The sequence below is a fragment of the Crocodylus siamensis genome, chromosome 7 (genome assembly GCF_052110815.1).
Source record: "Crocodylus siamensis isolate JL-2025a chromosome 7, ASM5211081v1, whole genome shotgun sequence".
Taxonomy (NCBI): Eukaryota; Metazoa; Chordata; order Crocodylia; family Crocodylidae; genus Crocodylus; species Crocodylus siamensis.
This window is the reverse complement of record NC_143401.1, coordinates 2,541,528-2,569,424: the sequence shown is the minus strand read 5'-3', so window position 1 is coordinate 2,569,424 and position 27,897 is coordinate 2,541,528. Positions and strand designations below refer to the sequence as shown.

General features: G+C 53.0%; 1 protein-coding gene across 2 annotated transcripts in view; it reads right to left on the bottom strand.

The window, feature by feature from the left end:
- The window catches only part of SLC9A1 (solute carrier family 9 member A1), a 46,219-nt gene that overhangs the window by 6,991 nt on the left and 11,331 nt on the right, over window positions 1–27,897 (bottom strand). For both annotated transcript variants that reach the window (XM_090057461.1, XM_090057462.1), the window contains exons 3-6: window positions 6,789–7,249; window positions 3,075–3,325; window positions 1,384–1,601; window positions 408–610 (exon numbers count right to left, since the gene is read on the bottom strand). In XM_090057461.1, coding sequence (XP_089913587.1) covers window positions 408–610; window positions 1,384–1,601; window positions 3,075–3,325; window positions 6,789–7,249 — 1,133 coding nt within the window. The remainder of the gene's footprint in view (window positions 1–407; window positions 611–1,383; window positions 1,602–3,074; window positions 3,326–6,788; window positions 7,250–27,897) is intronic.

The following is a 27,897-nucleotide window of genomic DNA, read 5'->3' as shown; positions in this document are numbered from 1 at the left end:
TGTCCCCTCAGCCTATCTGGGGACATCTTCTTTCCAGACACATTAAAGCAACGCCAGCTGGTAGCTGGAGCTGCTCTGGACCGCCCTGATCAGAGCCAGCAGAGCTGCGGAGCTCTTTGTCACTAGCAACCCCAGAGAGAGGTGTCACTCTCCCCCTTGGAAGGGCAGGCCAGCTGGGACAGGGTCCTCCGACTGCCACGCCAGTGTACTCCCCACGGGACCAGCCTTGTAAACACCCCACATACTCTCCCACCCCCCAAACGAGCTTGTTAACAACGGCCGTGCCCCTACCCAACTCTCGCTCAGTTGGCTGCAGTCAGGAGCTGCAGGAAGCAGACCCACATCCCTCACCTTGACACCCGGGCACCTGGTGACAGGCCCAGGGGGAAAGGTGGAGTGCTGCCTACCTGCACGAAGACAGTGAAGAAGATGACGGTGATGATGGCTGTGAGGAACATGTCCCTCATGTTGAAGCGCGAATAATCCAGGAGGTAGCAGAGCGAGAAGGCGATGGCCCCTCTCAGGCCCCCGTAGGCGATGATGAACTGGTCCTTGGGGGTCAGCTTCACAATGCGGAACTTGTTAATGAACCAGGTGAGGCCCAAGACACCTGCAGAGAGGTTGGGGGGAGAGGGCAGGGTGGCTCCAGGTTATACAGGCCTGGCCTTAGTGAGACACACCCTGAGGCCCCAGGGATGAGGGCAGCTCCTTCTAGACACCCAGCCACACTGCTCCATCAGTCCCCAGCAGCACTGGCTCCTTCCACGGGGACTGCACCCACGGAGGAGTAGAATGAAGAGACTTCCAGGGGCAAAGCAGATGGTTAACGCTAGGCGCCGTGGGCTCCTCCATCCCCGCCCACCATTGAATTCTGCCTCCCCACACAACTTACAGCCCCCTCTCACCTCCACGACCCCAGCCCCAGGCCTCCCTCACAACACAGAGGACTGATCACAGAGCAGAGCCTACAGGGAAACTTCTTGTTGGTCTAGCACTGGACTCTGTCCCTACCAGAAGGCTACATGCAGGCTCCTGAGAAGCCAGCCAGGGAGGTCCCAAGGATACAGGCCCCAAAAGCATGGGTCAGTTCTCCCTAGCCTGTTGAGAAGACACTGGCCGCACACAAGCGGAGCTGTTTCTCACAGCCAGGCCCCAGATCCAAGGGAGCTGCAAAAAGTCTCTGTGTTCTGGGGCCGAACTGGAGATACCTGTCCCTGCCCATGCTGTCTCTAAAACCAGCACTTCACCTGGAGCTCCCAAACCCACTCAGGTCCAGGCAGGCTGGACCCAGGCTTTCTGGGTGTGAATGCATCTCAGACCATCCAGAAGCCAAGACCAGGGCTGCTCCCAGCCCCTTGTTCAACCAAGGCCCCAGACCCTCACCTAACACCCTGGCAATGAGGCAGAAGAGCAGAGTGCTGATGACAAAGGTCCAGTTCCAGTAGTGCTTGCCGGCCACAGTGGAGACGCCGAGGAAGATGAAGATGAGCGTCTCGCTGACACTGCTCCACATCTTCAAGAAGTACTTGATGGTGGTATGGGACTTGTGGGAGATATTGGCCTCTACATACGGGCGCATGACCACGCCGGCAGCAATGAGCCTGCAGGGGAAGGCAAGGAACAGCTCTCGGGGGCAGCCAGGGGAACTGGTATCTGGCAGGACTGGAAAACACTAGCCCCCTGTCCTGGAGCTTCCCCAACTCCAGCTGTACCTCAGAGCTTTATCACAGCTCCCAGTCATTTCTTAAACTGGTTAAAGAAGAGGCAAGGCACCAGCAAGGCACCAGGGAGTGGAAATCCTGCAGCAAAATTCGGGGAGGGAGAACCATTTTAATTTGGCCATCTGCTCCAGGGCCCCTGTCTAGCTCTCATGGGCAGGAGGCAACATGTTCTCTGGAGCATCAGGTCGGGGAATCCCTCTGTACCACATGTGGATTCTGTCCAAGGTGCGGAGCTCTGTGCAGCTCCAACTGCAGCCTCTGTTTTTACTGCCTGGGGTTTGCTGTCCCCCCTGCTCTTCCTCTCCCTGGGGACCACAATTCCCCAGGGAGGCTAGTGCCAGGCTACAATCCATCCTGGACTTTAGCATACGACTGCATCAGCAATGTGCCGCGAGATCGCTTAGAGCGCATGTGCCTCTGCAGTCAGTGCCAAGATGCGCATGCTTCCCCTGCAGCACCCGGCAGGTTCTCACCCTATACTCAAAGGGATGCACTCCCTCATGCTCCCTACCGGGTAAGAGCAGACACACGGGAGCTACTGTAAAAAATGATGGGGGCTGCATCCTCCCATGCCTGGGGGCACTAACACAGACAGCAGCTCTGAGCATGCCTTGGGTGTGGTGCCTCCGCTAGCAGACTGGCATGGGAGTCCCCTAAGAGAGGAGCAGCGCTGAGCACTGAGTTTGCTCTCAGCCACCTTCAGTCCCTGCAGCAGGGAAAATCCCGTCAGGGCTCCAGAGGGCAGGGTGGGCTAGCAGAGCAGTGCTCCTAGGTAGGCTGTGGGATCCACAGCCTCTTGTGCACCTAGAAACTCCAGGGCAAACCCCTCGTGTCCACCTGTTTATTTGCTTACAGCTGTCAGGCACCTCCTGAAGGGTTACAGTTTGTACCAGAAGGCTCCAGCCTCTGGCCAGGTTCTAGGAAAGGGCACGTCTAAGCTCAAAGAGTCAGGACAGGATGCTGGGGACAGACAGGTAGCTGGAGGCGTCCAGCTCCCCGGCTGAGGAACAGGCAGGTGGGCTACAACCTGGGTACGTGCTGAGAGACCCCTGGCCTGGAAGACAGTGCTTAGATTTTGGCTTAGACTCCAGATGCTTAAGAACAGCTTGAGGGATTCAGCAGCAAGGCCCCCTGGCAGCGATCATGTGAATGGCCAGCAAGGGACGTGCCAGCAGGCACCACTATGGCCGACAGCAGGGTTTCTTGCATCTCTCTCTGAAGTCAGAGGCTACAAACTGGCCTAGCTGGATAGCAGGTCAGCCCCATCTTGGATGTGGCCCTAGCACAGCTTCATGCCCTAACCAAGCCAGGGCAGCATGCCCATGCCAGGGGTTGGTACTGGGTGCTACTCACGCCATGATGCCGGAGAGGTGGAAGAGCTCAGCCGACAGGTAAGCCATGTAGCTGTAGAGGAAGACGAAGAGGGGCTCGATGACCCGGATATGGGAGGTGAAGCGGGAGGTGAAGGCTGCAACGATCCCGTAGATGATGCCAATGAAGACACCACCCAGGGACACCACGAAGAAGCTGATGAAGCCCAGGAGGATGTCGATGATGGTCACCTGTTCGTTGTTAGCAAACTCTTCAAAGAGATGATAGAGCACCTGGAGGGGTGAGGAGAGAGACAGGGCTGAGGGGTCATTTCAGTGAGGCAGCTGCACTCCCATACCACATGAGGAAAGCAGGATCTTGCCTGAGAAGCCTTTGTAAGACCCACATCAAAGGACCTGAGCCTTTGTATCCAACATGCCACAGGCCATATCCATGCCCCCGGCTCCCTGCCCAAGGGTGCACACCCTGTGGGGATTGCAGCCTAGAGCATTTGCTTAATCAAACCTCATGCAAAAATGTTAGCAGCTGCTCTGTGGGACAAGACATCACCCTTCAGGACAGAGTTGGGGAGGGGCAAGGGGCCAGCCCTTGGGGGCACACTCCCATCTGGTTTTCTGGTGCTCTGCTTGACCTCAGCACCCTGTGAGCCGGGGGACTGTGCACAGCTGGAAATCTAAATGGGATTCTGGCCAGGGCTTCCCTGTGCTTGGGGCTGTACAGGCCCAGTGAGGCACGGCTTCTGATCCCAGGAGCTTACAATCTAGGTAGACAAGATAGAGGAATGCTGGGGGGACTTGCCAAGTGCCAGCTGGAGGCACACATGGACTGGAGAACTGGGAGCAGCCCTGGGTCGCACAGCTGACCTGAGACCAGATGCCATCTCATAGCTAAAAAGGCAGCTCCACAGCTGGAACTGCAGCACGGCAGTGGCTGCTTCCAGCCGGAGCACCAGCCAGCCAGCTAGGTGCCAAGGGACGTTTTCAAATGGTGGCTGAGACCCCAGGTGCAGGATCCCAATGCTTGGCTAAAGCATCTTCATGAGAGGCAGCTCTTGCGAGCCACAGGCTTGGTTTTATGCACGTTTGGGATCTTACCAACATGAGAGAAGGCAGCCAGGTATTCCCGCAGGCTGGCAGGGTGGGGAGTCCAGGGCAGAGTAGAGCACATGTCACTTTTCACTTCCCCACCAGGTCCTGGCTGCTCTTTGTGGAGTGCAAACAGCTGACAGGACATTTGGTAATAACTGGGGAAGCCACAAGGCACAAGAAAACTGGGGTTTAAAGGCTGTAGAGAGGGACTAGAAAGGAGTCATCATCCCGCAGAAACCCCACGGCCAGAGTCACATGCGAGGACGTGGGAAGCTGCTGCCCGGCTCCGCAGGGCTGCGCTATTTCTGCCCTGCCAGGAGCTCTTCATGGCCACGTTCCCTGTGCCTCGCCTGGTGGAAAAGTCTGTTACCCCAAGTATCACATTCAACTCCAGTCTCCTTTTCTGTTAGGGGCTCAGCTACTGCAGCACCCTGAGCCAGGACACAGCTTCAGCATGACTTGAACTCGGGCCCTGGTCAGAACCGGTGGATGGTGCAATAAGCCAAGTAATGGGAGCAGCAGAATGAGTCCCTGCAGAGGGCCCACCTGCCTTGCAGAGATGGGGTGAGCGAGCCATGCTCCTATCCTGCACATGCTCCAAGAGAAACCCGCTGGGCCCCAGGACCCAGGGAAGGGCTGGACATGTACGTGCAGCACGTGTCCAGGTGTAGGCAGAGCATCAGAGTGGTCACCTAGGGCATGGCATAACGAAGGGCTGAAGCTGGAGGCTGAATATGACAATCCAGGCTCTGGTATGAGGCCTCATGCCAGCTCATCGCAGAGGCCTCCCAGAGAGGATGTGGTGGGGTGATTTCCTTCTGGTGCAGAGCTCTCTTGCTTGGGCTCTCATAAGCCCTGTGTGAAGCGGTGCTCGCAGCATCTTCATGGGCTGACTGACTGCCTCAAGCCCAGACCACAGCTCGGCAACACAACGCTTCCTCCAGATAAGCAGAGGGCTTGTCATCTTCCTCAGCGTGTGATCCGTCTCCAAGAGGAACATGTTGCATGGGCAGGGCTTGCCAGGCTTTCTACTGTGTAGAGAGCTAACAGGTCACTGCAGTTTATTCTTAGCAGCTCTACGTGGGACTGCCCCGTGCAGCACTGCAGCAGCACAGCTTTGGTCCCGGGAGGGGGAGACCCACGGGATGTGTCTACAAGGCTATGGGATTCTTGAGGACAGTGGACCTGAGAGATCCCTGCAGCCAAGATCTCCTGGCCCTGGGATCTAGCGACAGCAGGAGGGACCTGTTTGGAGAGACTTGCAGGGACCCTGGATCAGCTGCCTGCCTTCTCCTGCAGGCGCCTGTATCAGTCCATTATTATACCTGGACCTGGCGATGGGACTGTCATGCCTCCAAGACCAATACCAAGTCCTAGGCAAGGCCTGCAAACTTCTGGGCATTCCCAAACCTACACATTCCCTTTGGTCTGTATCTGATCAAATTTCTCCACACCCTTCCCAAAACAATCAGCGCTCAGCCCCCTGCCACGGCCAACATGCCTGCTGGTGAGCCCTGTATACCAGGAATCACTACTGCTGCTCCAAGCCAGACACAGGACATTCAAGAGCACTGAACTCAGTTCAGAAATGGACCCTGCACCAGCTGGGCAGATCATCCAAGCCCCTGGCGAGCTCTGCCCTGGAGGGTTGGTACTGGGGTGTGGGTTGCCGGATCCAGGCAGCAGCACCAAGCAAAGTAATTGCTCCCATTTCCTTCCCATGTCCTTGTGGGAGGCTTTAGCTAGGCTGGCAGTTCTGCCCTCCATCTGACAGCTCAGCATTTCTATACAGCTCCTACAAGAAATCCCCCAGCCTGCTGGTGGTGGGGACACTCAGAGGTGCTCTACAGCATGTATGTCTGCTCTGGTGTTTAAATTGATATGAAGAGCTGGTGTACCCAGATAGCAGAGATCTTAGCAATAGAGAGGGGGAGAAATGAGAGATCCCTGTCCCGGGTGGCATGTGCCAGGCCCTGCCGAGACCCAGGGAAGGGGAGGAACTGCATGCAAAGAAACACAGAGCTCCAGAGGGTTGGACTCCAGCCGGAGAGTGCCGGGAGGTGGAGCGGAGCCTGCTGCTTTGGTGCCAAGTGACACCCAGCAAGGCTCTGCTTCCTGTTGGGCTCCGCTCCCTCCTATCCGGCTGCAACAGCGGAGGGAGATCAGCGAGGTCCCTCCTTGCAGGGCAGGGCTCTGACCGACACAGCAAGCTGTCTTGCCCTGCATGCTTGCCTCACCTGGAGGGTATCAGTGCTCCAGGAGAGCGAACACTGCATGAGTATTACTGCTGTTGGCACCTCACATCTCAGCCCTGACTGCAGCCGTGCCCTACCAGTGGAGACCTGAGTTTAGTGGCTATGGACAGAGGCTCTTTGCCTAAGTGCTTCCCGCTCTGTGTGACAAAGAGGAGACGGCTTTCTCTCCCACCCCTTAGCAAAAAGACCTATGAAGCTCTGGAGGAGTCCATGGGGCTTGAGGTAATACAACACTTCTGGCCCAGGGCTGGAAAGGAGAGTCAGGGTCAGCAGAGGATCCACCCCACGTTGCAACAGAGACTTTACAGCCTCCCAGCTTGCTCCCACCAGCCCGGCACCATCGGGGCTCCACGGGTCTCAGGACCTTGCCCACGCGTGAGCACTCTACTTACAACGGTGACAGCATCGTTGAGCAGGGACTCCCCAAACACCAGGATGTGCAGGAGCTCGTTGATGTGGATCTCCTCAAAGACAGCGAGCACCGCGACGGGATCCACGGCCGAGATGATGCTGCCGAAGAGCAGGTTGGCTAGCAGGCCAATGTGATTGAGGCCGGTGCCGCCGATTTGGCACACCGCGTACATCAGCCCGCCGAGGAAGAAGGCGTTCCACAGTGTCCCCACCACAGCGAAGATGAGGATGGTGCCCAGGTTCTCCATGAACTGGCGCAGAGGCAGGAAGTAGCCGGCATCCAAAATGATGGGTGGGAGGAGAAAGAGGAAGAAGATTTCGGAGTTCAGGATGGGGGGGCTCTCCCCTACACCTTTGATGAGCCCCCCAACCAGGAGGCCCACCACAATGAGCAGGCAGCTTTCCGGCACGATGTTGGACACAGAGGGAATGACGTGGAAACCTGGGGAGAAGAGCACATGGCATCCATGTCACAGCAGGCAGCCCTTCCTCTCCCTGGGCTGTCAGCAACCACAGCTGCAAGATGTGCGTTTGGTGTGTTAAGGAAAGATCACCTCGCAGCAAAGGCACCGGACGGGGATTTGGGGAGCTGGGGGCCATCCCTGGCACTGCTGCTCTCTCTGGGCAAACCTCCCCAAACCTTCTCTGTGCCTCAGTTTCCCCTTGCTGTGAAACGAGCAACGGGACTAACATGACCTGGCACAGAAAGTGCAGAGAAACATGGCCAGAAGGGGCAGGATCAGCCCTATCCAAGCCAACCCCATGCACATCCATCATCTAACCTCTTCGTAAAACTACCGTCAACCCTGGCACAACACAAGACGTGACGCCAGAACCTGCCGCAGGTCACTGCCTCGGAGCAGGGGAACCGCGGCAGCCAATGTAAAGGTCTTTAATATACGCTCAAGAGATCCCCGGCCATGCCTCTGCTACAGAGGAAGGCAAACCCTCCACAGTCTGTATCAGCCTGACCACGGGGGAAATTCCTTCCTGCCCCCAGCGCAGCATCGGTCTGACCCTGAGCAAAGGGGCAAGACCCTCTGGCTTTGAGTCCCAGCAGGAGCACTGGCACAGCCCAGGTCTTCCATGCTTGCTCCTAGGCTAGGAAACAGCAGAAGCTGGGAATTTCTACAGGCAGGAGCTACTTTGCAGCCACGGCAAGACAAGGCCACCCCAGCATGGGGTTAAACCCCAGTCCAGTGCAAGAACAGCCCCAGTGGCTGGCTGCAGCCACTCCGCTAATGAGAGCAATCGAGCCTGTACCCGCGTGTGCACCCGTCTTCCTCTTGCGGTGCTGGGCACCGCCCACGCTACACAGGGACAAAAGGAACTAGGCCAAGTGCTAGCAACACCTGCTTATTAACCTCCCCGGATGCCAGTCTCCCAGCACCTCTAGCGCTCATGCTTATAGCAGCCCTTGGCACTAGGGAGCACAGCAAAAAAAGCAGCCATCCCCTGCATCCCCTCTGGTAGGGGGAAAGCAGCTGAACCTGTATTCAAACAGGGGGACCTGTATTAGTCCCTCCTGTGCCTGACAGGAGGGGCTGGGGCACAGAAGTGGGTCTGCGTCCCCAACGCCCACCTTCTCCAGCCACCCCCGCTCCCCCCCCATTCCCTCCAGCACTGTGGGGGTCTGGAGACAGGATTAGACTGGCGCTCCAGTTAAAAGACATTTTACCGTGCTATCATGTCAGCCACTTTCCCTCGATGCTGACAGAAGGATTTCAAATCTGTAATTCCCTGGATAATACCCAGGACTTCTCTTTTTGTCACAGTGAGGCAGCTTTGCTGCCCTCCCGTTGCCTGGCACAGGAGCTGATTTTAAATGAGAGATCGCAGAGCTGCGTTAGCATCTTGGCCACTTTGTTCTCAACTCCCTTCCGAGCTTGCGGAGGCACCATCTGCTCCCAGCAATGTGGCAAAGAAAGAAAACCTTCCTAGCGAGGGAAGGTGTCTAAATGTTCAGTCTCTGTGGAGCCTCGGAAGCAAATGGACTTTTTGCTCCAAGTCTGTACAGCACCGTGCGCGGCAGAGCTCCCAGCCGGGGGCTCCTGGCTGCTACTGCAACCACAGAAACAGAAAAGACAGGCCCTTGAGTTCAACGCCCTGCTCAAGGCAGGACCAGCCCCAGCTAAACCATCCCAGCCAAATGTCTTTCATTTCTCATATCCCAGAGCCGCTCAGCTGCTTTTCCCAGGGGAGGGCTCCTTCCCAGCCTACCCACTGGAGAGCCAGCCACCGTAGAGCAGCAGGGACACTGGTGGGAGTGGGGGCCGAGATGGCCCAGCAGAGGGGCAGTCATATGGGCTAGGCACTGACTTCAAGGCAGGTGAGCTTGCACGCAGGGGTGTTGGGTATGGAGGAGAGCGCAGTCCCTTTGCACGCTGCCCACCCTGTGCTGGGGCCAGCCAGGGCTGGGGGCAAGCTTTCTGCCAGGTGGAGAGCTCAGGCTACTCGGCTTCTGCCAAGAGACCACCCGGTCCCAGTTTATACCCAGATTCTGTCATGCCCTCAGGTCCCTCCAGCCCCCCGATCCAGCGACCTGGAAGGCCAGCGTTTCTGTGCCCCGTGTCTAATGCGGTCTCCCCCGGCACCACCCCTCGAGGGGCACCTTTGCCAGAACAGCTTCCAGGCGGCGGCGGTTCACCTCCGCACACCTGCCCTGCCGTTGCCAGTGGCAGCCTGGGAGGGAGGGAGGAGGAGGCCGAAGGACTCCCCCTCCCTCTCTGCATCCGCTGGGGGCACTGGAAGGAGCTGCGTGGGAACGGATCCGGCTTCTCCAGCAGACACGCTGAGCTGGAACAGATTGCAGCGCCGGGGCTGTGAGAACTGACCCGGCTTCAACCTGCAGCCGGAGGAGGGGGTGAGCTTCTGCCGGGGCTGGCTTTAGGACAGAGGCCAGCAACCCCGGTTCCTGCCCACCATGCTAGGCACGGGGCTGGAGCCCACGCAGGCCCTACTCCCATGACGGTGCCCAGGCCCTAGACGCTGATAGCGCCTGGTGCAGGACCCCAGGCAGCATCTCTCAGCTCTACCTGAGCCACCCACGGCACCACGTCCCACTTGCTGCACAGCCCCTCAGTCGACACTGGCTAAATACACCCAAGCACAGATAAAACCCGGTGCCAGTCATCCAGCACCTCCTGCTAGGTCCCCGGGGACTTGGATAGACAGGAACATTCGTGAGCAAATGCAAATGAAACATTTACAGGCTTTTGTGAGGCCTTAAAAATAAACTCACAGGGGCTATGTCTTCATTATGCCTCTGATCCTACTGAATCTTTGCACATCTCTCCCCTCCCCTCTTCTCTCTCCAGTATTTTTAGAGCATTTGAAAGTTTATTTCTATCTGTCTACTGCTGCGATGCCATCATCACGATTTCCCATATCAGCCAGCCAGCCAGCCATGGGGAGCAAGGAGCCTCAGCCCATCTCACTGTGGCTCCAGGGGTATGGAACAGGAACGAGCAGATGCAAAATGCTGCACAGAGGCGAGTGGGTGGGAGCGGTCCCTGCAGTGCAGCAATACAGTGCGGGGACGTGTTACCAAGCTCTGAGAACAAACAGCACCTGCCATCTAATCTCAGCCCTGATGCTGACTGCCCATGGGACCATGAGGAAGTCATTTTACCTCCATGCCTCAGCTTTCCCATCCATAAAGTGGGGATAAGATTCCCCCCACTGCTTCGCCTCCGAGAGGGACTTGGTGAAGGTTGAGAGCTGATTTCAAAGGAATGTGGAAGATGAAGGTTGGTACCCGACAGCCGGGGAGCTATGTAAGCTGGTCCAACGTGCCACGATGAAGCTGGGTCAGGACACCAGAGCTCCCCAGCACCCCCTCCATATCATGTCATCCTATTACCAAGGGAATGCCCCCTTGCTGGGAGCTCCCAGCCCTGCTGGCTCTTGGTGTGTGCTGTATGTCAGAGGGGAGCGTAATGCATCCATCCCTCACTGAGAGGAAGGCACTAGCCCAGCTGCTTCATCCAGGGGACCCCCTCCTCCAAGCCCCTTTGCTCTGGACCCAGCATCTGCTCTGCTCACAGCAGCTCCTCTTGGGAACGTACAGGGCAGGGGCATCAACCACAGCTACTTTCCCATCTCTTCCATAGCTTAACCCAGAGGGGATTTGCCTGGTGTCTGCTATGCTCCCTTCTTTCTGCACCTTGTGCCCTTCTCTTCCTGCCAGGGGTGGTTGTCACATTGCTCTTCAAACACCTTGGGGAACAGGGTGACAAAACAGTGGGCACAGTGGCTTGAAGAGCATGTTGTGCATATGTGGTCCAGGGAAAGTATTCAGATTGCAGGCGGGGGCTGAAGCCCTTCCTTCATGGTAAGCATTGTACAGATCCGGGACAACAGAACAGTCCAAGCCCCAAAGCCCTTCCAATCTACCAGCCTCTTCTGCACGGACGCAAGTGCCACAGGAGCCCATTGCTGCTACCTGTTAAATGCCAGAGCCTCTTGTCCCAAGCAGTGCTTCATTACCATCTGCAGCAAAAGGCACGAGGCTGATGTTTGGAAGGTCCCTTACTAAAAGCCCCAGCTGGGAAGGATGTGCATGTAAGCATGTAAGGAGGTGCATACCACGTGACTCGTGCTGGATGCACGGGGAAGAATAAACAGCCTTCCTGTGCTAATGAGGTAGGAGCAGGAACAGAGGGAGCCAGCTCGCACAGAAATGCTCCAGCCTAATTTCAGCTGTTGATGGAACGCTGCGGAGAAGTCCCTGGGGCCGGCGACGTTTGCAAGCAGCCACCGTGAATGCCATAAAAACTATTACATACAAGAAAGCTTAAGTCAACAAGGATGCCGAAAATCAGCCAAACAAAGCAAGGAAATCCAGACGTTAAAAGTTTCTATGAAAACACTGCCCCTGTCCGCGTCAGGCATCCTGCATGCGCAGACAAAGCAGCTGTCTATGGAAGACAGAGGCAGAGAAACTATTACCCACACACAACAGGACCAGGCTTAGGAGAAGCCAGAAGCTGGCTTTCTTAAATAGGCTTCTCCATCTCAGCTTCAGGGGAATTAAATGCACCGTCAGCTTTTAAAGGCAAGGAGAAAGTTACAGCACCTCAAACTAAAGAAGCTTTTAACAATTCAGGATTGTACCAAGGATGCATCTTCTCTGGAGGAAAAAAAAAGTGCTTTTGTATCCAGACTGCAGCCTCTATATAGTTTCCAAATGGAGACCAGACACGCAGAGATTTAATTTTTTTTTTTTGTTTACTAGGGTGGAGCTCAAACAGAAAACCCACCATCTGGGTTTCCCTTCACTAGCCATATCAAATTGAAAACACTAAGTTTTTTCCACTGGGATATTGCATTGAGATCATTAACTTAGGGTAGAAATAAGCAGGCTTTTTTTCTCTCTCTTTTTTTTTTTTTTACAGCACAAGTCAGCAAGCATCTGCAGATGCCCAATGTGCTCAGCGGTCTTAGCTCCAGATACCACTTAAAGACAAACAGAAGTTGCTCTGTTCAACTCTGGCAAAAGTTCCCTTTCAAGCTGTTTGTGACAGAGATCCAGATGCTACCGCTGATGGCGTGTGTAGGGCGCCGTGTCCCTGGGGAGCTCCCCGGACAGTTCTGTTGTGTGCTACCAGGGGCAGGATCAGGGCCTCGGTAAAGCACTTTGATAGCTGCAGATGAGATATTGCGTAACGATTTATTACTAAGAGAGTAACTTTGAAGAGATACAGATCTGCTTTCCTTCAGACCTGCCTGCTTTTTGTCTTCATTACAGAGAACCAGCTGTATCCAGCGGCCGCAGATACAAATATTGGCATTACACGAGTGATCGTTTCCAGCCAGCGTGCAATCAGAAAGGCATTTTGTTTCTCGGCTCTAATGACTCTAAGAACTGGGATGCAAATTTTCTTTTCTTTTTTTTTCCTGAGGAAAAACACGGACCAGGTCTCTTTCAGGATGAGTCTCAGGCCTAAGACAGGGGCTGTCTAAGGCGATAGGAGCAGGGAAAAAAAGCGTGTTAACACTGAAAGCTCCAGTTTCATGCTTTGTGGTCACGTTCAAAACCAGCGAGTGCGCTAATGCGCTCCTGATGAAAAACGCAGCATGGGAGGGGTGATCTGGCAACCAGGGTTAACGCTTGCAGCAGTGCAGCCAAGACACAGGCAGTCCTATTTTATAGCCTTGCCTGGGGGCAGTTTGGGGGCATTCTCCCCTGCCCCAACCCATTCATGACCTTTGGGTAGCTGGCTGTTTGGGTCACTTATTTCCCCCCGCAACCACACACAGACGTAAGAACAAGATGCTGGCCACGGCCAGCTGAACCAGATGCATCGGGACTCCTGATCCGTGCTGGGGGTGCTGGTGGCGACAGCCCAGGTTATAGATAGTTGCAAAGCCTGAAAGCATCCAGCCACACTTAGGAGACAGGATGGAATTAGCAATGCTGAGCAGGAAAGGGGCTGGAAAGGAAAGGGAAGCCAAGCACGAGAATGGGAGCAGGAAAGAGACTCAGAGAGGGGCCTGCATTTCCTCCCCTCCTATTCCAAACCCCTGCCTTGCAGGAGGCAGGGCAGGCTGTCTAGTGCCCATAGTTTGCAATCTCTCGTTAATACCAGTGCTCTGCTAGCTGTCTCAGAGACAGAAATTGTTCACCCAGCAGCAAAAGGGAGCCACCTCCGGGCAGAAACGTGGCAGCTGATGAAATGGGAACAGTAGTTGCACACCGGCTACGGAGAAGGGAGTCCGTGTTCTCGTCCCCCTCTTCAAGTGTGGCACAGGAATAAAAGCACACCAGCAAAACTGGGTGGTGATATATTCGGAGACTTCAGGAGGGTCTAATGCAGGGCACGGCTGCGCTGTGGAACTCAAGAGCACACGAGATCACGTGGCGGCAATGCGCATAGGGCGGTTTGGAAAGGGATCTCCTGCAGAAAGTGTTCAGAAGCTGCTCGGTCACACACGAGCACGTGGAAATGCCCCTAGGCAAGCCCTTGCATTTCAGCAGCACCATCCAGCCATGTCCCTGCCTGCAGCCGGGAAGAAATCTCCTCCTCTGCCACGGCTGTTATGGGCTTCCTCTGCCTGCCTTGGAGCCCTCTGCTACTCGCCGATGGCCAAGGCAGGACGCTGTGCTAGGAAGACCCCGCGCTAGTCCCTGTGCACGTTACCATGATGCTTAAAAGCCATGCAGTTGGAGCTGCTCTGTTAACTTCTGCCTGCCAGTTTATCAGGACCAGCGAGTTCCTGCCACTCCTCAAAGGGGAGAAGCCAGGCTTCAGGTGGCTTATCGTGATTTCAAGTCCAATAAAATGAGCAGGAAAGTCAAATAACCAGGAAGAGGGGAGGAGAAAGAGAATGAGGAAGTGGCTAGAGAGAACAGAGTTTGCACAGGCAGGGAGTGCTGCCTAGCAGCCCTTGGATGGGACAGACTCATTTATAACACAGGCCACAGCTCCAGGCAAAGCAGAGATAAGGCCAGGCCTCCAAAGTCCTAGGCTGTTTCTACAACCGTTCAGCCATCTCTCCAAAGGCAACCACCAGTGGTGGGTAAGTGTCCAACAACAGGCCCTGCCATCTGCAGCCAGCCACTTCCATGACCGGGTTCTCTGAACAGCGAGTCCTGCTGTCCTGCAGTGTGAACGCATCAGTCTTCATGCATCTCTGATGGGTTAGCCCACATTCAAGAGAGAGAAGCTGAGGCAGAGAGAGGCAGTCTGATGCCTAAAGCAACACTTCCACCCTGCTAGAGTGAGCGGGGGGATAGAGGAAAAGCATCCAAGAGTCCCCATTGTCTGACCCGTCTACCAGCCACACTGCTTTTGCAATGATCAGATATTTTACAGCAATCACCCTTTTCAAAGAGGGCTGAAGAGCAAGGACAGGTAGATGGGATCCTCCGGCGTTACTAACTGGAGGTCCTAGACATCAGACCTGTTGCAGAATAAAACTCCCAAAGTTTCAAGTTTATTACAGCCTCTGTGGACTCCAGCATGCAAGTGGACAGCTCCAGACAGACCGCACAGCCCAGAAAAGGAACAAGCACCGCAAAGTGAAATCACGCGTCCTCCCTCGCCCTGCAAGCATCACTCCAAAGGGGGGTGTTAATGAGATGTTAGCCTGAACGTAGGCTGGAAGAACACGCACTCGGGAGACTTCTTCCACCTCCAGACTCTGCAAAGCCAGCTGGTACAGACAGCAGAGGACAGGGAGCAAAAAAAAAAGTTTGTCTGCAGCAAAACAGCAGCGAGCCGAGTAGTTCAGCTCCTGCGAACGTGGCCACGCTACCAAAGCAGGCCTGTGGCTCTGCCTCTGCGGGGGGGAGGCATCGTGGAGCTTGTCCCATCCATGCTCCAGGTACGGCACAGGGCAAAGGCACCAGATGCTGGGAAACGAAGTCATGCAGACAGGGAGCGGAGCATGCTCAGAAGAGCTGCCCTTCTGAAGGACACTGCAGATAGCTCACTCCAGCAAGGCAAAGCTGCGTGCACACCTCGGGGCTTCGTGCAACACGCACCCTATCAGCAATGCTAGCTTAACCCTTGAGGGAGCTGGGGTTAGCATGCAAAGCCCCTCCAGCCAACCAGGCATGAGGCTGCTGCTTTCCTTGGACTTTAGAAAGCACCAACATTCACCGGGGACCGCTCTGCATGCTCTCACGTCTCGGGTCCCCGATGACATCCCATGCTGCTGTCATAAGGAGGTCTGGAAGGTTCTTTCTTTCCTATATGAAGGGGACAGGGAGGTGGCCACTTTGGTCTTGGAGAACCATGATCCAGTCCTAGGCCCAGAGAACATCACACATGGGAGCTAATGCAATCATCGGATAAAGAAGTTACCCTGACCCACTGCAAGTACCGACACCACATGGCCTCTATTACCTGGTGAACCACGAGCCCACTCCAGCTGCTGTCCTGCACCCCCACATGATCCCCCTTTTCCTGCACCTGGTCAGCTGGAGACTCTGACAGTCCACATCCATTTCCACGCACAAGGTTGCTTCCCTACTGCCAACCCCTTCCCCTCCAGCCTGATGCACTAACACATCGCTCACATGCACTGCCGGGGCTCACCAGCCTACACTAGATGCTACCGGCCACCCGGGCAAAGGTGCCACCTTGCACAAAGTGATGGTTGCACACTTTGGAGCTGCCGGTGGATGCCTTAGGACAGCACAGGGTCTAACTCTGGCACACAAGCATCAGAGAGGACAGAGGAAAATGCAAGTGAAGCAAAGCGCCATCTCGCATCACACACTCCTGACTGAGCCATCTGTAGTAGTACAGGAGCGAGGAAGGCTCCTTGGCACGTGGAGGGAGGCCTGGGCCTCAGGACTCCTCCGTTCTATTCCCAGCTCCAACGCTGCTGACTCACAGTTTCCAAGAGCCAGTGACTTCACCCTTGTCATCCCCATTTAAACGTAAGCAAGAGCTCTGAGGAGGCTTCATTAGTGTTTGCAAGCGTCCAGAGACCCTGCAGAACCGCAAGAGATTACTCTTAATTGGCACCCAGCCTTTCTGTGCACTTGGGAGCCAGCACCTGGCTCCACTAATGAGATGTGGATGGTGGGGTGGGGGAGCAGGAGCAGAGAGCTCCCATCCCCAGGATGCCTGCTACCTGAATTCCTATTCCAGCCTCCCCGTTATGATGTAGAGCCCTCCCTGGTAAGGTAGAGAACTTGGAAACCCCCATTATTCATTTATATAGGAGGCGGGGTTCTTAAATCCAGAGGGAGTTTGGGGCTTCTCTTCCTGCTGACAAGGTGTAGGGAGAAGATCCCAAACCAATCTGTCCAGGCCTGGGTGAACTACAAGCCCAGAAAGCCTGCTCATGGTACCTGCAGCCCTCCTAACCCAAGCCAGGAGTTGCTAGTTGGGGCCTTACAGAGTGCATCTCTTGCCAGAGAGATGGATGATGCCTGGCCGCGCATCCCTGGTTATTGACACAGCAGCTGCCCAAAGTCCTGCTCCCCAAAACCCAGCAGGAAGGGAGGCTGCTTCCTGACTCGCAATCCCAAGCTTGCCTTTCCAGCCAGTGCTTTGTCCAACAGCAACTCTTCTTCCCTCTGGCAAAACAGCCAGCATTTCTCTTGGTTATGGCTGCCTGGGTTGGACGCACACGCCTGCAGTCCAACCAGTGCCTCAGTCCAGGCCTGCAAGCACTTCCCCAGAGGGAACCTAGCGATTCTCCCTGAGCTATTTCAAGCCTTCCACGTAGCCAGGGCTGCTGATGGGGTTGCAAACACCTTACTCCAGAAAGCAATGCAATGGCCTCTTCCGAGGGGCCAGCACAGCCACCTGCTTACAAGTTGCAGATCCCATAAATCAAACACGGGCTTTGCTGACAGCTACCAAGGGCCTCCAGCATTACAATCTGGTGGGATGTTACAAACTGATGTTTCAACTCACAAATCGCCTCCATAGAAAGGAGGGCAGGCAGAACAATCCAGTACACTTCAACTGAAAAAAAAGAGGCAAAGATGCAACCCCGGCACCTTGACCTAGTCAAGAGTGACGTGGATGCCTTTACCTACACAGGCAGAGATTGGGTTTGGCCTGTGGGAATTAAACAGCTAGTGATTTCCACCTAAAAATAGACCAAAACCGCAGCTCAGCTCATCTGGGAAGGAGATTCAGGCAAGGCTGAAATTATATTCATCAAAGCACATAATCACCTATCCCACCCCCCCAACCCCTTATTTAAAGAGGGACCAACCCAAACCTGCAACATCCTGGGAACCTACTAAGCAGGTTTCTTCCCCTATGCCTTAGCTTTCCCCCCTGCAGGCTTTGCTCCCCAGGGCAGCCCGTGTGCTCGCGGGAGCCAAGCCAAGCACCAATGTTCATCATAGCTGGACCCCGGGGAGTGGGGGACGGTTGCATGAAGCCTTTTTCCACCAAAAAAATGCACATTTAAGTTGATGGGAGCATTGTGCAACTTCACGGATCAGTGCCAGTTTCAACCCATTTATTCCTGCTGCTGGGAGGGGAAGGAATCTACACAATGTTCTGAAATAATCCAATAACTTTGACTTCCAGTGGCTTTGACTTCTCTGTCTGAAACGACAGGATGCCTAGAAATTGGCTTCCAATTAAACGTTACACTTTTGAGTTCCTTTCCAAACACTTTTTGTTTTGGATCTAACAAAATATTTCACTCAGGCCCCCCTCCCGATCCCTCTTTTTTTTTTGCATTACCCTCAGCAGCCAGCAAAATGGAAAGCTATGTATTTGCACAGCTCTCCTGAGTTAGTTGAATGGCAAGATAAAAGCACTAATCAATGTCTGCAGATCCCATGTCTCCTCTGGAGGAGGAGAGGAAGGTGTGTGGGTGGCAGAGAAGGGAAAGGAAAAAAAAAAGTCTATAGGCTACATCAGTCACAAGGAAACCAGTTGTCTGAACTCCTGACGTCCTCAACTTTGACCTAGGCTGTTAAGCAGCAAATCATTGTTATTCCAGCCACGTTCAACCAGTTTAATGGACTGGGGACTGTTTAAACAATCCCATGCGTGGGCCCATTCACTCAGAAGGTAGATAAGATCTATTAGCATCCACACGCTATTCTGTATTTTCCATTCAGCTCCTGCTATCTGGAGACAGTAAATGGCTGGATCAGCTGCATTTTGGTGTAAGCAAGGCAGGGCAACGTGCAATCCAGAAGGGTAAAGAGACGGGTCTGCACTTCATGAAGAAGCTCTTCAGTCCACTGCCCCTTTGAGGCCAGTTCATCCATGGAGTTTAGACATGGACAGAGCCCTGGAGGAGAGACCTCCTCCCTAAGCTGGTCCTACTAGCTCCTGTTCACCTTGGCCTGTTTGCATGGAGGGAAGTTCCCCAGATGATGGAATCTGCCATTGCACCACCAACATCACTGCAGTTACACAGACTGAGCGTTTGGCCCATAGTGCTGAATACAGCAGAGAAAATCCATCTGGATTAACGGCAGGTGCCCATCAGTGGCCTTGCAGCGATCCAAAGTACCAAGCCTGCCTGGACTCTGCAGTGAATATTAGGGATGCCCATGGAAGGCAGCAGGACAGGATGCAACTGCATTTCACTCAGGAGTCAGGGAGATCCCTTGTTAGCTTTCCTGCCTCTACCTGCCTGCAAAAAGAATAACCCGCTCACGAATTCAAGCCTTGCTCATACAGTGACCCGCCTTCCAAGAACAGAAATGCTTCTTGGTCTTTTGACGCTATCCTCTTCTATGGCAAACAAACCCACTAGCGAACTGCTGGGGAGAGAGCTTCCCCATGGTCCCAGGTCAATGGGTACCTGGTACAGCTGGCTGTTCAACTAAGCTTCACATCGCCTGGCACGAAACAACCTCAGTGCATACAGGAGCCAAACGTGCCTGAGAAAGCAGCCTGCCCAGGGCCCTTCTGCAGAAGATGATGACAATGCTGATTTTAGCTGGCTGGCCATAAATGGGGCCAACCCCCGTAGGGCTGTGATACAGTCAATCCCCTCGAGTACACCAAGCCAGTTTAGCAAACCCTGTTCCCTCAGGCAGAAGTATCATCCCTAAATCATCACACTCTACTGGTTACAAAATAGCACAGGTGTCAGGATTAATAAGTTTGATAGTTTCATCAGATGCCCTAACCTACCACATTCACCCCCTCCTTTCCCAAGTAGGAGGTCATATTCTCATTCTTTACCTAGAAGGCAGGACCGAGTTGCACCTTATCAACTAATTCAGAGATGCATGAGCTTTGGTAAGCAACAGATCACCAGATATTCTCTGCACCTACCCTGGAGATCTTCAAAATGAGACTGAACGCACACCTTGCTGGGGTTATTTGACCCCAGCAGTCTTTCCTTCCAGCCCTAAACTTCTGTGAATCTGTGATTTTGCTGTACCCAAGCACACAGCAGAGACCAGATCCACAGGCAGGAGCTATCAGCAGGACATGGACAGACACAAAATGGCTCATTTTGCAGGGTTCGGGGGGCAGGAAAAGTTTGAGGATGTTTTAATGCAAGAGCTGGAAGGGAACAGAGTGTATCTTGAAATCAGATGAGTTGCACAGTGAAATCATCTAGACAGGAAGCAAATGTCATATTGGCTGCAGTTCCTTCCCCACCACAGCAACAGGAACTACATGGGACAAGTGCCACTTCCTCGCTACCTGGGACCAGGGGCTAAACTAAGATAAGGAGAGTTTCTGTTCTACATATAATTGCTCACATAGCAGTGCGAGGAGTCACAGAAAAAGGAATACCTGTGGCAGTGAGTCAGTCTCTCTGGCACTTCAGGCAGGGTCCCTCTACCCCGCATGGAAGTGAGGAAGGCTTTGCCTTCTTCACTAGTGAAGCTCTGCTCTGATAGTTACCACCAGCCCAGCTCCAGACGGGTGTAGAGCCTGAAAAGTGCTGCTGGCATGGGAAGTACCAGGTCATCTTCCCCTGCTGGGGGCATTTCTTTAAGAGAGAGCACAGCTGCCAGACTCCAAGCCCCAAGAGCCTCATCTGTTACTATATTCTCAACAGGTAGATGTAACGATGGATGATTTGAGCAGAAACATCTTAGCATAAGGGGATGGAAAATCCTGATGTGTTTACAAACAGGGCTATAATAATACAGTCACCTGCAACTGGAAGAAACTGGACTGGATGGCTACAAAGGTCCCTTCCAGTCCTACAAGGAAGGCCAGGGCTTTTCCAGCAATTGTCCTTCCCAGGGGCCCTGTGTCGCGGGTATCCATGCCACAGGGCCCTCCCCTGCCCAGACCTACTTGTAAAATATACAAGCTCAGAAGTTTGAGTCACAAGACCTATAAATGCCTGTGCATACATATTCATATGCAATGCCAGGACCTATGCTGGCACATGAAATATTGTGAAATATTGTCTATGTTCTGGCATGCATGGGACTGTGTGTTGGGTGGATAAGATGCAGCCCCACAGCTGAACAAAATGCCAGCAGCATACTACTTTTCCCCAACCCACCCACCATTAGATCAGCCTTGCTCAGAGCAAGAAAAACAGCAATCATGTGCTGTGCCCTGCTGCAGATGCTTGGGGGAGGCAGGGTGTGTTACAAGCAGTGTGGGTTCTTGCAACACCCACTCCGCAGCACTGATCAGCCTGCGCAGCTCTCACCTCTCTGCAGCGACAACTCCACCGATTGTCCTACAAGTGATTTCTGCTTGCAAGCCTATCGGCCAAGACATTTGTGTCCATGACAGTTAAGGCATAGGACTGGGGATCAGGAGATCGCAGCTCAGCGGCCAATGTTCGGTGTAACTGAGAATCTGTGAAATGTAGGGGGCACTTGCCAGTCTCCAGGGCTGAATTTGTTTGCATCTGTAAAGCCTGTCCCAGTCCACAGACCAAAAGGGTGAAAGCGTCTCGGCATTAAGCACATGTTAATGCAATCAAACGGTACTGATTACATCCATGGTGAACAATGTAGTTGAAGCACTAAGTGTGGAGAAGCGATTTATCCGGGGGCATGGAGTGTATTGGTAGCAGACAGATTCAGGAGAAAAAGGCCTCCAAGTCCTCTGCTCTGAAGATGCCAGAGGCTGATGGCATTGCAGGAAGAAGTCTGTTAATATACAGCACAGCTAGTCCTGTGCTTTCCACCCCCCTGAAGCTCACATCTAGCAACCACTAATTCAACGGGAAGCCCACACAAGGAGATTTCCTGTTTGAAAGAGAAATGCAAATACTGTTCCTCTGACTGATTGCAGTCTCAACCACAGGTCTCTGAAAGGACCTCAGATACCCTCCGCACTTAGCAGACAATTAAACACCAGACAGCAAATCTTACTTGTGGCTTGTTCTTATAAGATTACAGATGAGTCCTGAACAGACAACAGCAGTTTTTCCCCACTTTATTACTCTCACCCAAACAGTCTGCTCATTTAGCTCAGTAACTGTCTTTGGACCAATCCAAACCCTTCCTCACTTGTCTACCCACAAAATAATGACTGAATTTGGGGTGATCTCAGTTATTCCAGCACTTCTCAGCAATGCCCAGAAATGAGAGGCGCCGAAGACAGCCGTCCTTGGTGGACTGGCTTCCTACAGCACACAAGGTGTCCAATTTGCTTGCGGGTGAGACTGCAAACAAACAATTTTTGCATCAATTCAGCTAAATCAATTTAATAGCGTTAAATTGGAATCAATCTGGAATGAGCATCAGTTAAACCCGGGCCACGCTCAGGCAGCTACACTGATCTAGGACCATGCAACCAAGAGCTATGTTTAGAACAGGCTGGTGCTGTGGGCATTATTACAGCGGTAGCTAAACTGAGGACTCCCTTCTCCCAGACAGGACAGGCCCATCTTGATTAAACCATTAAATCCTCCCTAAATTCTCCTGTTACGATTGAGTGAAGAGCATGTGTCTGTGCAGTTCAAGCTGGCCTCTTTCTTTTGCCCCCCTCACTTCTCAGAACACAGGACAGGCCTGAGTGCATCACCCTGCAGTGGGCAGATAAGGGCAAGAAAAGAGAGAAATGTTAGCAAGCCAAAACACGTGACTGTCATCTGATACAGAGACAGACGTACACACGGGACAACCAGTGCTTCTGCCCCAAGCCAGAGGAACAGCCGCTCTCGGCTCCAGGAAGAGACAGCTTCGCTGACCTAGCTGGACAGCTGCGGGTTGGCATACAGCTCCCATGAGCCAGGCCTGTGAAGCTGAACTCCAGAAGCTGATACACTACCACTGTCTATGCAGCTGGCGTACTCCACACCCTGACACGTGCCAAGCAAGCCCCTGGCACTGCTGCAATGGCACCTTTGTCTCCACAGCGCTCTGCTGCAACCTCAAGTCATCCCCACGCCGAGCACTGGGTCGGTTTTGCAAAGAGAAGAAATCTCCCCACTTACTGTAAACCAGCACAAGACAATCTGCAAACTAGAGAAACAAGGAGACTTTTCTGTTCTTCTTCTAGGGCTAGAAATACTAGAGCAACAAAAAGGCAGTTGCACTGCTCTTATGTTCAAACCACTTGACGGTGGTTAGCAAATCAATCTCACTCTTTGTGCACCACATTTTCCTTCCCTTTCCACAGAGGAGAGAGAAAGAGGCTCACCCAAAGCCCCAGACTGAGTTGGTGTCAGAGCTTGTACAAGAAGCCAGCAGCTCCTGATTCCCAGTTCTGCATTTAGATCACTCTTATACCTCAATAGGGGTCCTGGGAAGGGAAGTGAGAGGAAGAAAGCGTCAAGGAGCATCCATTTGCTATTACACAGCCCAACAGTTATCATAAAACCTTCAGTTGTAACCCAATGAGATACTGTAGCCCAGTACAGAGAACACCTTTTCCATCTAATCTGGAGAGGACCAGGGCAGCTGGTGAGAAAGGACAATAGAGATGCTTCAGGAAATACACCCATCATGGACTGCCTGGTGCTCAGGAGATGCTTCTCCCATAGCTATTTTCTTGTAGCGTTGTCCGCAGTCTTCTGGATACCAACCTAGTCCTCCTAGCTCCAGAATCTGAGGCCCCCAATTCTGAAGAGAAACTGCAATGCAATGAATCTCGCTAAAATATTATCAGGGAAATAACACAAATTCAGGTGGGGACCTCACAAAATTGAGTCCAAGCACCTTACATTTGGGTAGGATCCAGCATGCCTAGGGACCACCCCTAGCAAACATTTGTGTAACCCATTCTTCACCTCCAGCAATGGAGATCCTGCATCGTCTCTAGACAGCCTGAAGCGCTGGAACAGGCTAATTCCACAATTTGTTTCCTATTACGGACACCTTCCCCAGGACCGGAGCTGAGATCAGCTCAACAGCTTCAAACCCCAAGGCCACCCTATCTACAGTTGTTACTGGCATATCTATAATAGTGAGAGGTGCCATTCTTTTTTGCTACTATAATTATATTGGCATAAATCAGAGTCTATAGGCAGCTATGCTTGGATAAAAAAAAACCCCACTCAAGGCTAGTTCTACACCAGAACTGTCAAATCAGGACTGAGATTAGATAGGGGCCTTGAACCACAGCGCTGCGACAATGCAAGTCCGTAGTGTGAACAGTCACGTGTGCAAAGCTGTGTTCTTATCAGTGTTGCTTGTTTTGCTTGGGGGTGGATTTACTACCGCAATACAAGGCACAGCTTTGCGGGCACAGCTGTGTCCACACGACGGTTGCTTTGTGGATGCAGCATGCCAGCCGGGTTGTATTGCTAAAGCATTCCTGGCTCAAGATCTGGGGTGAGACTGGCAGGGCCTGCCTGCCTTGACATCTCAGAAAGAGCTACACTGGTATAAGCCCCTTTACGCTGATAAACTGCATCCCTAGTCAGAGACTGTATCACTTCAAGGGTATCTGAAGAGCAGGACAGCTTGTGTGTTTGGATAAAGCCTAATTAAAAAAAAAATCCCACTGGTAAAATACTGCTCAAACCTGAATAACTAAGCATAACTCTACTGCAAATATCTTAGCCGTGACCCTCACATTTCCCCCACATTTCAGGAGCGCACACTGGATGCCACAAACAACTAGATGAAGAGGGGCCATGCAGCATATCTGCTTGTGATTGTGGAAATTTAATTTGTGCTGCTTTCCTAGACGTCACAACAATGCAGCTTTCCATCCCACTATTGGACAGAGTTGGAAGCCTGGATCCCGATGATTTCCTGGAGTTAGGACTGCAACACATAGGTCACGATGGAACAAGATGGACTAATTATTCCCCATTCGGAGGAATTATCCCATGTCCTGGCCCCCTGCCTTCTATCCCATGATGCAAGTTGTCATCCTGCCTGCTGGGCCTTTGCAAAGCCTCTGGAGTGGTTAAATATAAGCGGTCTTAAAACCTCCCTCAGTCATGTTAATGGGCCATAAATAAACTCACTGAATGAGGCAGCCCCATGGCTCTCTTCAGGAAAGGGAGATTTCCCCACGTTAGCCAGTGCAGGAAAAAACCAGCAAAGCTTTTAGGGACGTGGTCTACCAGCGACTCACTGAGAGGGGAAGGTGATGAGTATTGCACTGGGACCACTCCTGTGGCTTCCCAAGCAACTACTAAATAGCACAGTCGGCAACGCAGGTTTCCTGGAGAGCCAAGTGCCAACCCAAGCTCAGTTATAACCCCGCATCTCTGCTGGCTGGTACTTGCCAGTCCTCGAGCTCTTTCCAGCGACAGCAACACACACAGTGTCAGGCTGCAGCTACGTGCACGACTCCCAGGTCCCGCTCCCATCCATCTGCAGAACAGATGTCAGCCCGCGGTACCCAAACCCGCCCTCCAGAGAGTTTTCCCCAGCCGCAGCGTCTTGGGATTCAGCCCGCTCGGCTTCCCAGGGTGGTGCCAGCAATGCTCCCTTCTCTCAGCGGTTCAGACATGGGAGATATTTACATTTCAAACCCCAACCGGATTTGTGACTGCAGTGGAAAAAGGGCTTCCAAATGGGAATTGAGCCACTGACACGCCTCTGTACACCATTATCTCTATGCACAAGCTTAGATACGTGCAAATGTGGGCTGGTGGGGTTTGTGCTGATGAACCCTCATCCATAATGATTAACCACCACGCACCACCCTCCTTCCCTGATCCCTCAGGACTCTCAAGGCAGAGTACTTCCAAAAACTGCAGATCCAAAGGAAGGATTTTGCTTCCGCAGACTTGCTTCTCACAGGCTGGGTGGAAACAGGGAGATTGTTCCCTCCTCCCCACTTTTAAACCGAGTTTAAGAGCTGTCTCTAGAAAATTGCATGGCAACATTTGATACTGAAAACAAAGAACAGTGGATGTTGCAAGGCTGAGTCACTCTTAACCCAGGAAGTTATTCTAGTTACGAACGACACGTTGCAGTCACTGAACTTTCCACGCTAGGATCTCCAAGCATTTTACTGGGATCACAACCCCTGTGCACGTTATATTTTATGGAGGAGGAAGCTGGGGCAGGTGACGAGAGCTTTCTTGGAACCCGGCCCACAAATGTGGAGCAAACTCTCACAGGCACTAAGGACTATCATAAGCCTTGCTGTGGGTGCATTTCTGTGGCAGAAGGCAAGGTCGAACATCCAGCAATGCACTTGTGTGCAGTTTGGGTCATAAACATATTCCAAAATAAAAATCCCCACGCACTTTTCTTCCCCTAAGGAAGGGGATGACAAAGCAAGCGTGATGGATACCAGTCTCCTGCTTAATTGCTATGTAGAAGGCGCTTCAGATAATATGGTGATAACTAAGCATAACCTAAGAATCTATAGAGAAAAAAAGTTCCAGAGAAAAGAAACAGTAGGCCTGTGCGAATAGGGAACTATTCGATCCGGGTTTGGATTTGGCCAATTCAGATGCCAGCGATTTGATTCAGAGCTCCAAACTAGTTTTCCGCTTCGATTCGGCCAAATCGGCTCTGAAGCTTCGGAGCCAATTCAGAGATCCGGCCATAGGGTCTAATGGGGAATCAATGAAGTATCTATAACTTTGTTGTTTTCTGTCTGATTAGAATGAAACTTTCAGGGGTGGTAGCCTCTGCTGAGAGCATGAACCCTACTGAGTTTCACGGAGATAGGTGCAGGGGTTTGGCAAACTGCACCCTAAATTCTTGAAAGCAAAACTCATGTCACATGTGTGTCAAGCCACAGAGGGGTCAAAACTGCAGGGATGGTGGACCCTGCAGAGGCCACAAAGCCTGCCAAGTTTCAAGGAGATAGGTGCAGCGGTTTGGGGGAAACTGTACCTCTAGCTATGGACAAGCAGAACTCGTGACATGGGTGACACTGTGTGTGTTAAGGCGCAGCAGGGTGAAAGCTGCAGGGATGATAGCCCCTGCTGTGGCCACACCACCTGCCAGCTGCCGAGGAGATCAGTGCAGGGCTTCTGGGGCCCTGCACCTCTAGCAGGTGACAGGCAAAACTCATGACATGGGTGCTTGTGCAACCAACTGTCTCTGTCTTGGGGCAGGTGATTGTTTGTATTGATTCTTTCCTCTCCTTAGTCTGTGGTTTTGTAGGTGTTAATCCTTGCTCATTAACTGGTTGTCTACTAGCTAGCTACTGTGTATTGAGCTGGTCCCTAAGTGAATCACGACTGATTGGTAATGCAGTAGCCTACCAGCCAGGCCTGCAGTAGTTCCATGCCCCCCCTCCTGGCGTGCCCCAAGACAGACACAGTTGCACAAGCACCCTTGACACAAGATTTGCTTGTCAGCAGCTAGAGGTGCAGGGCCCCAGAACCCAGAATCCCAGCACCGATCTCCTCAACAGCTGGCAGGCTTTGTGGCAGCAGCAGGGGCCACCATCCCTGCAGCTTTCCCCCTGCTGCGCCTTAACACACAGTGTCACCCATGTCACGAGTTTTGCTTGTCTGCAGCTTGAGGTGCAGTTTTCCCCAAACCTCTGCACCTATCACCTTCAAACTTGGCAGACTTTGTGGGCTCACCAGGGGCTACCATCCCTGCAGTTTTCACCCCCCCCATGTGGCTTAACACGCACACATGACATGAGTTTTGCTTTCACGACTTTGAGGGGCAATTTCCCAGAAACCCCCACACCTATCATCTTGAAACTTGGCATGCATCATGCTCTCAGCAGAGGCTACCATCCCTGCAAGTTTCATCTGAAGAAGCCAAAAGACAATGAAGTTATAGATAGTTCATTGATTCCCCATTATACCCTATGGCCAAATCTCCAACTCTTTTCTGAATCAATTCGGAAAGTCTAAAGCTTTGATTCGGATTCGTAGATTCAGCCTCTGAATCATCTGACTCATATGGGTGATATGATCACTCATTTGGGGTGAAGTGAGCACGCTAGTAGGGAGGGAAAGACTGCAGGAAGACCTGGATAGGTTACAGGGGTGGGCTAGCAAAAACAGGATGCGCTTCAACACTGACAAGTGCAGGGTGCTGCATGTGGGCAGGAGTAACCAGCAGCACACTTATAAGATGTGAAACTCCCTTCTTGAGAGCATGGAGGCAGAAAGAGATCTTGGAGTCATTACTGACTCCAAGATGAACATGGGCCGACAATGTGAGGTCACGGTTGGCAGGACTAACCGCACCTTGTCGTGCATCCACAGATGCATCTCTAGCAGGGTCAAGGAGGTGATCCTCCCCCTCTACGCAACAGTGGTCAGGCCACAGCTGGACTACTGCGTCCAGATCTGTGTGCCCCACTTCAGGTGGGATGTGGACAA